This window comes from Archocentrus centrarchus, chromosome 21 (genome assembly GCF_007364275.1).
Source record: "Archocentrus centrarchus isolate MPI-CPG fArcCen1 chromosome 21, fArcCen1, whole genome shotgun sequence".
Lineage (NCBI taxonomy): Eukaryota > Metazoa > Chordata > Actinopteri > Cichliformes > Cichlidae > Archocentrus > Archocentrus centrarchus.
The window spans coordinates 3,873,896-3,889,853 of record NC_044366.1 but is presented as its reverse complement, the minus strand read 5'-3'; the positions used below and the strand labels follow the sequence as shown (position 1 = coordinate 3,889,853).

Here is a 15,958-nt window from a genome sequence, read left to right as displayed (position 1 = left end):
TCCTTTCGTATTTTGTTGGTGTATTTTATTGTCTTATTCTGTTATTACAGGGAGAAAGAGGTCCTCCTGGTGTGAATGGAACTCAGGGCTTCCAGGGATGTCCTGGACAGAGAGGAGTCAAGGTAAACACTTTAATGTTATCCCTGTCATTCAACTTATATTGTTTAATTATCATATATTTTTTATTGATGAATGCAATGATGTAACACTTCTTTTTCCATTTAGGGCTCTCGTGGGTACTCAGGAGAAAAGGTGAGTCTCTTTCTTTCTTTCTTTCTTTCTGACAAAACAGGCTAACCAAGAATGACCTAACTCCATTGCATACCTTATAGGGTGAAGCTGGAGAACTTGGTCTTGATGGCATCAATGGAGAAGAGGTAAGATATGGATTTTTCCTTTTATGCTGCAGGCACATCATGATGTAGAATCATATATGATCTATACTTCTCTGTAGCTATCAATAAAATGAGTTTCCCAGTAATGTGCTCATGTGACACAGTCATGAGATTTACACAATTCTCAGATTTAAAGGTTGCTTTTGGTATGTTTGCAGGGCAAAAGTGGAGTGGCTGGCCCTCCTGGAGAAAGAGGAAACCCAGGCAGAAGAGTGAGTGACTAGATGCAGTTGTGCCTTTTTTTTCTTTTAAATTGTTGAATATAGTTAATGCTGAGAAATTCTTTTGTTTTTTTTAGGGTCCTAAAGGTGCCAAAGGACAAGCAGGAGACAGAGGACAAATGGGAATCAGAGGAGACCCTGTAAGTATTATGGAAACTGATTACTATGACATATTTATTGACTGATTTTATGTACATTACTATTATTTTGCATGCATACATAGCACATGATAAACGCAAGAGAAGGGAGTGTTACTAAGAAATCAAGTTGCACATATTTACTTTCTAATGGCTACAGTTCTTATGCATAAAATGTATAAATAAGATTATTTTGCTTATTTGTTTTTTATTGTACATTTGTAGTTTTTGGTGTTTGGATGTAGCAGAGAGTGAAAAAGTGATATCTGTTTAATAGGGAGCAACTGGACGAGATAACAACCAGGGAGGACCTAAAGGAGATCCTGGTGACGCTGGACCAGCGGTAATGTCCCACTGAGCTCATTCTAGTGCTACAGAAATAAATCCTACATCTATGCACATGATTAAATTTTTGTGGTGTGATATTGCTTGTTTGTTGCGATGTCTGGCTTTATGGATTTGTATCACTGGGATATCTGTCCTGAAATAACAGGGAGAGCCTGGCCAGGATGGAAAGAGGGGAGGCCCTGGTGAACCTGGAAGAAGGGTAAACACTTTCAACATCTTTTCTAAATATTTACTTGCCAAAGTATTTTGTTAACCAAGATTTTTGTTTTTTATATACTCATAATTCATTAGGGACCTGATGGCAGAAGAGGCTCACCTGGACAGGCTGTAAGTGCCATTTTGGCTATTAAAATACACAGTTTAATACCTGCTCTTATAATGACAGTAAAGGTAACATCTTGCACTGTAATTAAAGGGAGGTGCTGGAAGGCCAGGAGCTCTTGGTGTACAGGGAGAGCCTGGTATTGAAGGATCTAGAGTAAGTTTGTCCTCACTCTATTTGGCAGATTATTCACTCTACAAATATACTCATCAAAACATGGATCATAGTCGGTGCTGTCACAGGTTATTTCTGTTATTAGTTTTCTTGGCTGCAGTAGCTGCATGACAAGTTATTTTGGCTGGATTGGGTGCACATACACACACACACACGCACACACAATGTGTAATTCATGTGCTGGTACTGCAGCTCTAACATGTGAACAAGTGGTGCATTGCTGATGTCTGGTTTGTCTTTTTCAAGGGTAAACCCGGACCAATTGGTGCACCAGGAAAAAAAGGAGAAGATGGAAACCCTGGACCAAGAGTGAGTGAACACAATAGATCATTTTTTCTATGTTGATAACATTCAAAACTTAACTTTAATATCCTAATGTTTTCTGGTCTAGGGTCCTGGAGGTATCCCAGGTCCTGCTGGAGAGAAAGGCAGAAGAGGACCCCCTGGTCGCAAGGTATTGAATGGAACTAAATTTGGAGTGGCTTATGTTCCTTCATAACAGGCTTGATTTAATTATAAACACACAGGCCTAAGTCAAGCTCTGTCACATTACTGGACACACACACATGGAGTCTATTTGAGTAAACAGGAAAGCACCGTAAGAAATCATTAAGGCCCTCCTTTCAAAACAAGCACGTAATTTAATTAAATCTATAGAAACCTGATCAGCTTAAAGATACATTTCACACTTTATTCAACACTTTGACATTTCCCTTACATCTAAAGTATTTCTTTATCTCCATGTCTTTGTAGGGAGAGCCAGGAGATTCAGGACCTAAAGGTGCTGTTGGACCACCCGGCCCCCATGGAGAGCCTGTAAGAGCAAAACCACATCTTCTTTAAATGCAACATTACTGAATGTAAATCTGGCAAAGAATAAACAAGAAATTATCGTTTCACACAGGAAAAAGGAAGAGGATGAGAAGATGCTGTTGCTCTTGTTTTCCTAACGGTTTTTTTTTGTTTTGTTTTTTTTACAGGGTATGGACGGTAGAGATGGTTTTGGTGTTCAAGGGGCTAAAGGAAGAAAGGCAAGTGATTTTAGAACTGGTGCATCCAAAATAAAATTCTCTATACAGTTTTATATAAAGAACACTTGATGTATGTGTGCTTTCTTCTTTAAAAGGGAGATGAAGGATTCCCAGGATTCCCGGGACCCAAGGTAATGCGAAACACTGACAGTGAAGCAGAAGCAGTGTTGTACACTCAGATGCTTTTAAGTATTGGTCATTTGCATATATCTTCTTTTGTTCCATCATTTCAGGGAGCAGCTGGAGATCCTGGCACCTCGGGTGGACCTGGACCCAGAGGAAATCGTGGACAGAGGGTAAGATTTAAGTCTGCAGTTAAATAAGGTTAACATGTACTTCTGCTATAGTTTTGCTAAAATTGTTCAAGCTTGTTCCAGAGCATAGCCGAGCACATGTGTTTGCTGTTGTGCAGTAAAGGACGTGCTTTGAAGTTTTAGTTTAAATATGTAGCATTCCATTCTTGGCAGTGAATGACTTGCTTGCATGTTCATTTTTTGTTAATTTTTATTTTTTAAGATAGCAAACTAGAGGAAGTCACACTCTATCTCAAAGTCTGAACACATCTGAACTTCTTTATATGTGAATTTCTTTCTTTCCTCTCACCGTTAACTCTTTCCAGGGAGACTCTGGGAATGTTGGTCCACCTGGACAGAAAGGAGAAGTTGGATATCCTGGGCCATATGTAAGCATCTAATCTGCCATCATAGCAGATTAGACATATACTGCAAAATGCAATGTAGAGCCTAGCATGATTTAATAAATAATTGCACTGCTGGATAATTTACATAATTGTCATTTATTGGTTCTGAATCAATTCTAACATTATCATAATATCACTGTGTCATTTTAAAGTTATGGCCAATATCATTATATTGTGGCGCCCTGTGCTGGATGTTCATTTATTGCCATCTATTAACCGTCTTCTGTCCAACAGGGTGTGAAAGGACCCAGAGGACCAGGGGCTGTGGTACGTGCTCAGTGTGAATTGTACTGAACAGAGTGTAACTCATCTAACTCAGGTCCTGGTTAATAGATGTTTTTGTGTTTTCTTCGTCTCCTGCAGCAATGTGACCTGGTCACAAAGATCAGAGACAACTGCCGTAAGTATAACTTAGTAACTTTGTCATTTTCTTCTATTGTAAACTATTGACACTCATGTGCTGTGCGCTCCATGAAACATCTCACCATATTCTGTGTCATTTTCTTTACCAGCTTGCTGCTTTGGTAAGTACAAAAGATTTGTTAACTGAATAATAATGCTTTGATTTAGTGTGTATGTACTGTGTCCACAACTATAATGAAAACAAAATCCTTCATGCTGAATTCATTAGGTAAGCAGGAATGCCCGCTCTACCCCACCGAGCTGGCCTTTGCACTTGACATCTCTCAGGGTCTTGGCCGTCCAGTCTTCAACAACATGCGTGACACAGTCCTGAACCTGGTCAAAAAAATTACCATCGCTGAAAGTAACTGTCCCAGAGGAGCTCGTGTTGCTTTGACCCTGTATAACAATGAAGTTACCACTGAGGTCCGGTTTGCTGACGCCATGAAGAAACGCGCCCTAGTGGAACGCATTGAAGGCCTTCAGATCCCACAGACAAGAAAGCCCCGCAGTTTGGAAACAGCCATGAACTTTGTGGCCCAGAATACATTCAAGAGGGTACGCAGTGGTTTCCTCATGAGGAAGGTGGCCATCTTCTTTGTGGGTGATCAGGTTGGTCGGGCACAAGGAATTACTAATGCTGCCCTCCGCCTCCACAACGCTGGAATTGCCACTTTGTTGCTGGTTAGACAGGAGGACAGAGCACTCAGCAGAGCAGTGCAGGTAACGTAGAACATACAACCCTGAGGCAGTTTTTTTTAATAGTCCATCAATTTGTATTCAGCTTGTAATTTTCCTCTCCTTGTATACCAGTCCAACAACACAGCACTGGCCCAGGTCATTGTCCTTCCCAACGCTAATAGTCCACAGTACAAGTCAGTCATCCAAAAGGTTATGAACTGCCACGTCTGCTTGGGTAAGAGCTCTTTGTGAGCATTAGTATTTATGAAACAGCTTCTCATTTTGGTCAGATTTTCTTTATTTAGATCACTTTTTGTTGTCTCAGAATGCAGTCACAGGACTGCACTGCCAGATTTTTTTATTTTTGGAAAAATAAAAATAATAATTTTTTAGCACTGTAGAAAAACAAAATCATTTAAGAACTCCCGATGAATATAGATTTTCTGAGTCCATGTAAAAAAAAAGAAAAAAAAGAAGAAGAGTTACGCCATATTATGTCTCCTTTTCTTCAGATTTCTGCTCTCCAGACCAAATCTGTGACTATGTTCCCCCAACGGCTGGCCGAGATAGGAGGTCTTCCACCTCAGATGTGGACATTGACATGGCTTTCATCATGGACAGCTCTGAGTCTACTTACCCAACTATCTTTGCCGAGATTAAACACTACATAGCTTACATGGTGGAGCGGCTTCACATATCTTCCAATCCCACATCATCTGTTCACCACGCCAGAGTGTCTGTGATCCAGCAAGCACCATACGAGTTCATCAACAACAAAACTGGATCCCCCATCCACGTTGACATCGGCTTGACTGAGCTCACCTCAGCACACGATATCGTCAAATTCCTGGTGGAGAAGACGCCCCAGTTGGAGGGTGGCCGGGCACTCGCACAGGCTATCGAAGAGACCGTGGATCAAGTGTTTGAGAAGGCACCTCTCCAACGTGACAGAAAGGTACTCGTACTGTTTGTGACAGGAAGTGTGGAAGAAGATGAGGAGCAGCTGGTGCGCATTGCCACTGAGGTCAAGTGCAAAGGCTACTTCCTGGTCATCTTTGCTGTGGGTGACACACTGAGTGCTAAGGATGCCCGTGTCTTGTCGAGCATGGTCAGTGAGCCTACAGATGTCTTCTTCAAGTGGGTGCAGGGTAGCTCACGCTTTTATGACACAGACATCCGGACCTTTGGCCAGCTACTGCCCAAGTATATCAGCAGTAAGTTCGATGTAGATATCGATGCCCATCATACATTTTTCTACACTTTTTTCGCTCTTCTCTATGTAATATTTTAGAATAAATGCTATTAGTTGTTTCAGTCTAATAAATCCTAATCTATTTGTGTTCTATGCTGCATTGCTTTTCAGTTGAAAATGCATTGTACATGTCCCCTGAAGTCGCCAAAAACTGCACGTGGTTCCAGAGTGACCAGCCACTGAAAAACCCCTTCACATCATCACAGGAAGTAGAGTAAGTTCTGTGACTTTTTCAATATAATATCATTGTTGCTGAAAACATTAGTGATTTATTACCATTCTCACATTTCTAGGAAACATCAGAAACATCATGAAAATCAACAAGCAGTCCATGAAAGAAAGCACAAGGGTAAGACTGTCACTAACTAACTAACTAACTGAACTAATATTTCTTTACTGCTTTTTGCAGTTTTGGTCACTGTAAGTCATACATACTGTCACTAATTGCAAATATTGTCTGCCCATGAATCAGCAATCAGCAGTATTTTTCACACTTCTTTGCTCTCATGCTTCACAAAATAAATATTACTTTTAAAATTTATGTTAGTTGGACACAAAAAATAACATTTGCCACAGTGACATAACCCACCACACTAGAGCTAAAATCACTAAACATTTTCCTACATATATCTCTGTAACTTGAAATCCCAGATGCAGAAGAGCTGCACGTCTCTAATGTCACCTCCAGCAGTTTGAAACTGCATTGGAACAGGCCAGACCCCAAGCTCTTCGTCTACTTCGAAGTTGTTGTGGTGAGGCTGGCCGACCATAAACTGGTGCTGAAGACCAACGTGTCGGGTACAGAGCTCTCTGTGGACAACTTGGAAAGTGCTCAGACATACCATGCTGTAGTCACATCCTACACAGCAGAGGGTCAGATTGTCTCTACCCTCAAAGGTGTCATTAGTACAAGTAAGTTTATAAAGACAGCTACAGCTTCCTCAGAAAGTGTTCCTTCATATTTTGCATGTTTTGTATATCCAACTGTAAACTGTCTTTGGAGTACAGTAGTATGCAACACCAGTGTGGAAGTCTTCATTCTTGTCTCAGACAAAAAGTTCTTATGGAAACCATTTTAAAAAGCTAGTTGTTACTGACACAACTACCCGTTACAGATTGTGTGCTCTGATAAATTAAGAGTCGGGGTGTATAATTCTCCATATATAGATTTAAAAAAATTTTTAATCACCACAGGCCTGATCTCTTCATCGGGATTAGATCATGAACAAAACATAAATGTCCTTTTTCTGATGTATTCTCGGTTCATTCATTGCCTGAGTGATCTTTAAAAATAATGTCTGTCCCTTCCTGAGCCAGAGGTTTCTTCCTGTCCTGTCTGTTGCAAAGTACTTGCTTATAGGGGATCATCTGATTTTTGAGGTTTTCTCCAGAATCCTGCAGGGACTGAAGCATCCTGAGGCAGTTGCTGTGATTTGACGGTATATAAATAAACCTGAATTGAACTGAATAGAGTTCAGCTTCCACCAGATTAGCTTTGACCGTGCAATAGCAGCTCCACAAGGATATCGCAATACGGGAAGATGAAACCATGATATGATGTTGTGGACATTTGTATTGTGATATTGGTCTTGATTTCTGAACTGTCACATCCCTATGGTATATAATATCCCCACCTGTTTATTTATTTACAGGCTGCAATGCATTCCCCATCTGATTGCTTCATTTGGCCAGTTTAGTCATGACATAATTAAAGAAAAAAATCAAAGAGGTGATTTTTGCAGGAGGGAGAAGAGGCTGCATTCACGCTCTCCCCAATATATTGCATTTAATGGTTATATTGCATTTAATGGTGTAAATGCAATATATTGTTGGTAACTCACAATGTTTTAGTTTCTCCATTTTTAGTGACCTTCTCTATCCACAGCCAGACCTTAATTATTTCCCTTCCCCAACCAAATAATTTAGTGTATTTTATGGTTTCTATTCTTTTAGTTATACTGAAAAATTTATTTTTTTTGTTACTTCACAGAAGCAGCTGAGCATAAGCCTGTCAACCTCAACACTACAAGTACTACAAATACCCCACCGCTGGACAAACCAGAAACTGGTGAGTGACGGTGCATGACTGTGTCTGTATACTGCTTGGAAATTTGCTTTTAGAAAATGTCCTGTATAATTAGCAGCCACATGTCTGTTTACCAATACACTGGAGCTGTAACCAACAGTGTGTCTTTGAAGTAGCCACCATAGGGTTGTTTGGCTGGGTTTCCTAGGTAGTATGTTAGTCATGTAAATAAAACCTGATGTTCAAGTCAAAGACTGTTATGCTGTAATGCAGTAATATTAAATGAGACTATTGCACCAATGTGTTATTCATCAGGTCACGAGATATACCACAAGTTATTCAGGAAACCTTAAGAAATGCACAGTTTCAGTAGAACACAGAAACACCAAAGGAGAGGAGACCTTACAGCTGTCGCTCCTTGTGGAAGGCACAGAATTTAAGGCATGAAAACACCAAGAAACTAACATTTAACAGCTACTGTAGTTACAACTAACGTTTCAAATCCATCCATGAAAACCTAGAAATAATTCTCTTTCATTCTGCTGACAACTTTCAATTTTTAATATGCAAAAAAAACCCCTCTAATATTGGAATTATCCCGACACCCATGTAGAATATAGTCTTATGCTGAATGCTGTTTCTGTTCCTCTGCAGGTCCAATCACTAATTTGAAACCCTTTCAAACACGCCTAAGCTTCTAATACATTTTTTTTTATTTCTTGCTACTTTTCAGCAGCTTACAGGATCTGCTGTGTGCCTTGTGTATATTTTTCACTCTAATCCTTACACAAACTCATCCTCTCTCCCCGTTTCTCCCCCCATCACTGCTATTGTGTGTGTTTTTGTTCTGCATGTTCTAGTTAATGAATTGGCAGACCCATGCTCGCTTGACTATGACGCTGGAATGCCGTGCAAAGACTATGAGGCTAAGTGGTTCTTTGACAGAAAGAACGGGTTCTGTGCACAGTTCTGGTATGGAGGTTGTGGAGGAAATGAAAATAGGTTCGACAGTGAGGCCCTCTGCTTGAAAAACTGCATGAGGTCAGGTAAGTGGTTGATGCTGCCAGCATCTCTGCGGGAGTGTGCCGTCACCTGGTTTAATGCAGCGTGCGCCTCGACTGCATATGCAGAGATAACGACTGTTTGCTAAACACTCACCCAAAACAGTGACTGTCCAGTCATTATAGGCACAGCAGGCTTGTGTTCTGCAAGTTGAAACAATCTGACTGGTTCTGCTCTGCTGTCTGTCTATGCTGAGTCAGCTGTGTAGAGAGCTTCCTTTCGAGTGTGGTGTCTTCATTTAATCTCCCTTTGAAAAAAAAACTAGAGCACAAATGTAAGGAATCAAATAATCAGTGTATACGCTTAATATAAAGTGTAAACATTATAATGTCCTGCTGAATAATTATCTACAGTGGTAACATATCATTAGCTCCATATACAGTTGTCTTATCATTAGCTATCTTCATGTGGGAATGCAGTTTAACCTGTTAAAAAATTAAATATTTGTTTGTTTTAGTGTAATTTAGTTGCAGGTAATGAGAGCATGCTGAGTGAAATATCCTGATTTAAAAATATGAACATTAAATCAAACATTGTGGCACATTCTTCTTCTTTCAGACTATTTGAAGGCTATGTTAGCATGACTAATGATCAAAATATATGATTGTTAGGCCCAATTACATTTATCCTGCATTATGGTTCTTCATTAGCTTTGGTTTGTAAGCAGAATATCATGTATGTAGCCATAAAATTGGTATTTAAAATTAAAACGTACATGATTTTTTTTTTAAGAAATTGAACAAAATGTTGAGCTCAGTTTTCACCCAAATCAAGTTTAAACATGTTTTTGCTACAGCCGACTAAAGCCACTAGAATCAATGATCATTAAACACCAAATACATGGTTGTTGGCTTGAAATGTGACGTGTTTTCTTCATGAAGACATGTTTCAAAAATCACTGCTAAATATCAACATATGTTAATGTTTGTTAGTAAGCTGCATCCATAGACTGTACAGACACAGATGCTTTCTAATTACTTCTAGATTTCACTCACCAAAACTGGAGCACAGGCTTCTTGAATGAGCTTTTGGTACCGTTAACCGCACAGGAAGCTATATTGTTACTTCAAGTTTACATTAAAATGCCCTAAAATTCACCAGCACCACAAACACAGTTGACAGATTCAGTTTCTGGATGAGGTGAAGTCTAGCAGACAGCCAGCAGCAACATGCACACTTTCAACTTTAAATTTAAAGTTATTAAGAAGGGGACATTAGATAAAGACACCGAACACGTTTATTCCTGGTGTAAAACCAGTTTATCACCAGAGACTGTGCAGGTCAACTCACTTTGAGCCAGTTTCAGGTGGCCACTCCAGGCAGTAGCGGTGAGATCCTAGCAAATAAAAAAAAAAAAAAAAAAGAAAAAGCCAATTACAAATTTCCTGGTATTTCTTTAACATCCTCTGCCTCTTTAAAATGAAACCACAGTAATATTTTTATGTTTCCACAGTGGCAGAGCCTCAGCCAAAGGTGAAGCAGGTTGAACAGGTGGACGTCCTCCCAGATCCTGGTGAGCTCTGCTCTGCACTCACTGACAATATTAAGACATGAATAACATGATGACTTCTCTGCAGACATATTGTGTTACGCTTCCTTCCCTTCCAGCCCACTTTTTTGAATACATAGCTGAGGCTGGTATGCAAATACTAGCCAGAAGGAAAGAAAAAGCATTTCCCTTTGCTCGAGTTTTAGATTACCATCAATGCTGGACATATACATCACACTGAGTCACTGGGTTTGCAAGTAACAACACTGTTACATAATTTATTTTCCACAAACTGTGCTCACTTTGCAATACAACTAATCCTTTGTATTCTGTATTGCCTCCTCTGCTGCTCTAAAAATGACTGACGGAACAAGTAAGAAGCCAAGCATGGAAAAATGAGAAGGTTATGCTTTTTGTCAGTGCCGTGAGCCAAGTCACAAGCATGGAGAAAATGAATGGAAACAAAGCCTTGTTCAGGGATTCATTGTTTGTTTTTTTAGCAGCAGTTCTCCATCCTACCATCAGATACTCACAGCTAGGAAATCTACTTTAAACCTATATCTCCCTGTAACTCAGGATTATGGAAAACTGGTTCTAGCCTTGAAACACATTTGTGCACTGTGCTGCTTTTCCCATCACAGTTCCACAGCACAAACAGATCTCTGGCAAAATCATTAACTCTTAACTAGCTGTCATTATATTTAATAGCAACAATACATTTATTGCCAACCACACCAGTCATTAATGCTCATATTTAAAGTGTAGTGTTGCATAGCTTGTAACTGCACACGTTTTCATCCTTTTACCAAGTCTTATTCTTTCTCACTTCCTTCCCAGCTGCATCTACACCCGTGGAAATTTGCCAGCTTCCCCAAGAGGAAGGTACGTGTGCCAAGTTTGTTCTCAAGTGGCACTACGATGCAGCCAACAAGAGCTGCATACGCTTCTGGTACGGCGGCTGCGGTGGAAACCAGAATCGCTTTGACACTCATGAGCAGTGTATGAAGGCTTGTGGAAAACCAGGTACTTATCTCACTTGTAATGTTCTCTCAGTAGGGACACGATGAAGGGAAACGTTTAAATCAGCCTTGCTTTCCTACAGTAAATGTCCCAGCTCATGTAACAACTTATTAAGCACCAATAAATCTTAGATATAAAAATCTTCCAGATGGCTTATTTTTCAACTATTTGTGCCAAATATCTTTAACACAAACGTAAACATAAAAACAGGCATATTGATTTTTTTCATACACAAAGGGCCTGACCATATTTTTCTTTTTCCTTCTTCCTCAGCACCAGTGAACCAAAGAGTCATCGCTACAATAAGAACATAGGACGAAGGGGACAGACGTGGCCAGCTTTTACCAGCATTTAGGGGATTCTGAGGAAAACCATCCAAAATGGCCAAAGTCAATGGTGGCTGCACTGGATTCCACAAACATGGACTTTATCCCCAAAATTCTTGAAGTAGTCTTTTTCACAACAAGAAGGAAGCAACACAATTTGCTGCATGATTTGTTTTAACCTCCTGGTGCTACATGATATGTTTGTTTTACAGAAGGAGTTGTTGAGTGCATTCAGTTAAAGTCAAGTTTTCTGGAACAATTGCGGTTCGCATAGTTTTTAAAATGCAGTTTTATGATTAAACAAGAAACATATATGAATATCTTGGACAGAGATGAGCAGTAAATCAGTACATGAAGGATTTTAAAGCAGTAATCTTTTTTTTTTTATATTGTGGTTAAGTTTTTTTTACATTCCACATTCACATAGCAACATTGGCTTATATTATTTTAAGCTCACTTCATCCCTGTGGAATCATTACTTCAGTATTTCACTGTCACCACAGCAATGTTTACACAAGTCTGGTGTGGCGGTGTGTGTATGTAAAGACATCGACCAACTGCTGGGATACAAACATTAATGTAATGTTAAATGCACTTCTGGATCCATTGCCTCAAACACAAGATTTCCACTTATTGAGAAACAGAATGTACTTGTCGAGCTGTTTTTATTTTTTGTTTCATTTTGGATTTACAGAAAATTGTGTTCCATGTCGGTAAGGGCGAAATAAAAAGGAATTAGACTTTCTAATAAGCACGAGCAACTGATTCATTTCTTTCTTGTTTCGAATTTAATGTTGCACAGCAGAGAGTCACAAAGACACGTGTTTATTCCAGCGGTGTGGTTTGGAGTTTAACTTGGTTTTTTTTGTTAACTCTTTACACTTCAGAGATACCAACACTAGATCTCAACCCTCCACCATTTTCAGATGGTCGCTGAGTAAGGCTTTCTCCAAAGTGATATTTTTTTCTACAGTTCAGTTGTAAGCAGCTCACAAATGTGATCTGAACATTAGTTTTTGGCAACATGTGATATTAGGTTATATTTATTTGCACAAAAGTAAGACAAAACACACACAGACTTGTACACTTTTCAAACCGAGCTCTTGTAACCCATTTCGAAGTCGTGGTGTGGATTTGATGTGGAGGACACAAACTGCTGGCTGCAAGAGGAAGAATGTTCGACAATAAGTAAGCCTTTACTGTGGCCAGAATAAACCTCAGATGGGTTTACAAAGAATTATCAAAATGGTGAACGAGCAAAAACACAAGAAAACCTTAAAAGATCCTGAGAAAACGTAAGGAGCACAACTGGTAACAGAATAAAGACAAAGAGGAGGACGGAGCTATGTAACTGGGGATTAGACACAGATGGGGAAATGAGACACAGGTGCAGACAATCAGGGGAGACAGACAGGAAGTACAAGTTTCACAGGACACAAAAGAAAAACTTTCAAAGTGAAACAGGAAATAACCAAAGGAGACTAACACAGACATGAAAACTAACACTTAACAAGCTGTACAAAAAAAAGGCAACACAAATAAGGACCAAGGAATGAAGACAGAATGACACGGAGACAGGAACAGAAACACAGGAGAAACAACTACTACTACTATTACTGCTACTACTGAGTAGATGCAAACAAAAATAGAAGAAAACATTAAATCTATAACTCATTAAAAGAGACAAAGTTAACACACAAATGTTGGACCCAATAGGTCTGTACTATGAAGCAGGATTTCGCTGATCCAGCTCACTTCAGGGTTAACCCAAGGTTTTTTGTATTACAAAGGTAGTTCACTTCCCTCAGACCTATGTCCATCCATCCATCCATCCATCCATCCATCCATCCATCCATTTTCTTCTGCTTATCCGGGGCTGGGTCGTGGGAGCAGCAGCCTAAGCAGAGAAGCCCAGACCTCCCTCTCCCCAGCCACCTCCACCAGCTCACCCAGGAGGGACTCCAAGGTGTTCCCAGGCCAGCCGAGATATATAATCTCTCCAGCGTGTCCTGGGTCTGCCCCGGGGCCTCCTCCTGGTAGGACATGCCTGGAACACCTCACCCAGCAGGCATCCTAGTCAGATGCCCGAACCACCTCAACTGTCTCCTTTTGATGTGGAGGAGCAGCGGCTCTACTCTCAGCCCCTCTGGAATGGCTGCACTCCTCACGCTATCTCTAAGGGAGAGGTGACAGGTAAACAGGTTGTTTATGAAGGAAGACACCTGAAACACTTTAATATATTAAATGTCTTACTTTTTTTATTAAAGAATCAGAAAAAATTCCACATGGCCATGTGGGGACTCAGAGTAAGAGTGCACACTCTCTCTCTCCGAGCCCGTGTTCCCGACTAACCATAACATTTTTATTCTGACACTTATCTATATGTAAACAATCTCTGGGCGCTTTGAGTTGACCTTCGGCATTCAGTCTTGTTCAAGCTGGTTTTTCATGGCCCAGATTTCTCTCATCAGTGGTGGAGTCATCAAGCACATCATCTTCCTGATGCTTTAATTTGTCATAGAGAAATCTTGTCCAGATTAATGACAGAACATGGTGACGTTGGTAATGTTTTAATTGTATGTTCTTTTGGCCGAGCCTCAAGATACGATGCACTGAGACAGAGAAGTTAGTCTAGTAATTTCTGATCAGTTGCTCTCTTTCTAATGTATCATTTAATTGTTTATTATTTGGTTGATCCACTGTTTACTAATTAATTTACTGGAGTTTACCTTTAAACATTTGTCCTTTATTCCTTGAGTAAAAAATAATCCCTAACAGAGGCCAGCAACCGTTCAGAGGAAACTCATTTCAGCCGCTTGTATTCACGATCTTATTCTTTTGGTCACTATCCAAAGCTTGTGACCATAGGTGAGGGTAGGACCGTAGATTGACTATTGGCTTTTATTGTTGTTGCTGTTATTATTATTATTAATGACTCACTTGAGAGTGGATTAAGATCTGCTGCAGCTGTTGTAAAGCATTTTCACTGCTGCTGTTTTGGAACTGTAAGTAACTAGCAAGGGGTGGATCTCACCGAGAAAGGACTCTGTACACTAGTTAATTACAAAGTAGTTTTTTCTAAAGCAGACTCAATCTTTTTTACTCTTAAAGAGGACATAATTTACAAAATGATCATAATTTTATATTCATACAACATGAAGCTACAGATTGAACCCATAAACTCATCAGCTCCTGTTACTGTTACATTTCTCTACATCTGGTCTCCTTTTTGCCCCCTGCAAAGAATGGCCGGCCTTCTTTGTAATGTTGACCATTTCAAAGAATGCTGGTTTAAGACACTCAGTATTGGACCTTTAATCCTCATCTGGCTGACAGAGAGTGACTGAGAAAGAGAGTAAAGGCCTTTTAAATTTGAAATACGATGTTCAGCTCACACATAATTGTGATGTTCAGTTGTCCACATACTTCTGACTAATTACTTTATATGTTCAATTAAATATAATCTTTTTTTTTTACAAGCACAGCTCCAGATGTGATGCATAACTAGAGAAAAACCTTACCCTCTGATTTGGTCATTTTGGTTTTCCACTCTTTGGTGTTCAGGCTTTAGTTCAAGTGTTTTGAATGAGCCACATCATATACAGTCAGAGCTTGTTTGCATATCACAAACATTCAGCTAGAGGACAGTCATTCACATCCAGTTCTTTAACTAAAAGCAACGGCTGTCAGTTAGTGGTGAGACTTGACTTATTTACACCAGTGCTCTCTTTTTCTCTCTGTGGGTGGGAATTTGTACATGTGGTCTGATATGTCAAAGATTGGTTACAGTGCTTGCAGCTAAAATTCAGATGCACACATGTAATCCTCATCTAATATACTATAACATAATATGCACTGTCTTGCATGTTTCTGGATTTGATTAGTAACACGCTTGTCGGAGCTGTCATTTTTTTCCCCTTTAAATCCATCAGATTAAAGGGTTCATTTGGAGCACTGATAGCACATTGTGGTGCAAACTGATCAAACATGCAAAAGCTGATGCAAGGAATCAGCAACTCATCCTGACATCACTGCTGCAAAAGCCTGTGAGTGCTGAGCAGGACATTTCATTTTTCAAAGATCACAACAGTTAAAAAGAAAAAAAAGGAGAAAAATAAATTCAATTAAACACAAATAATTTTATGGGTTTGAATGACTTCAAGAATTCGCTGTACTCAGATTGGACAGTGGGGTGTATGTGCGCATAAGTCCAGATCGTATTCTGATCACCCATGGTGGGTGGGCGGGCGTCCATTGAAGTGTTCGCTCAATAACTCGAGAACTGTTCGGCCTACATTTACCAAACTTCATGGGTAGATAGCGGATGACAAACACAAGGCTGGAATTGTATATGGGTCACTGGGGTCAAGAT

At 39.8% G+C, this 15,958-nt stretch overlaps 1 protein-coding gene across 1 annotated transcript in view; it reads left to right on the top strand.

Annotated features, from left to right (window-relative positions):
* col6a3 (collagen, type VI, alpha 3) overlaps nt 1-12,337 on the top strand; it is an 83,566-nt gene extending 71,229 nt beyond the window's left edge. Inside the window, 31 exon segments of the mRNA XM_030758094.1 lie at nt 51-122; nt 226-252; nt 333-377; nt 554-607; nt 694-756; nt 1,031-1,096; nt 1,247-1,300; nt 1,393-1,428; nt 1,517-1,579; nt 1,844-1,906; nt 1,989-2,051; nt 2,351-2,413; nt 2,578-2,628; nt 2,724-2,759; nt 2,862-2,924; nt 3,248-3,310; nt 3,563-3,595; nt 3,692-3,728; nt 3,841-3,852; nt 3,960-4,453; nt 4,544-4,646; nt 4,924-5,625; nt 5,775-5,877; nt 5,957-6,012; nt 6,315-6,575; nt 7,654-7,731; nt 8,550-8,830; nt 10,010-10,079; nt 10,205-10,264; nt 11,078-11,263; nt 11,534-12,337. Coding sequence (XP_030613954.1) covers nt 51-122; nt 226-252; nt 333-377; nt 554-607; nt 694-756; nt 1,031-1,096; nt 1,247-1,300; nt 1,393-1,428; nt 1,517-1,579; nt 1,844-1,906; nt 1,989-2,051; nt 2,351-2,413; nt 2,578-2,628; nt 2,724-2,759; nt 2,862-2,924; nt 3,248-3,310; nt 3,563-3,595; nt 3,692-3,728; nt 3,841-3,852; nt 3,960-4,453; nt 4,544-4,646; nt 4,924-5,625; nt 5,775-5,877; nt 5,957-6,012; nt 6,315-6,575; nt 7,654-7,731; nt 8,550-8,830; nt 10,010-10,079; nt 10,205-10,264; nt 11,078-11,263; nt 11,534-11,574 — 3,399 coding nt within the window. The 3' untranslated portion in view covers nt 11,575-12,337.
* Nucleotides 12,338-15,958: the final 3,621 nt, after the last annotated feature.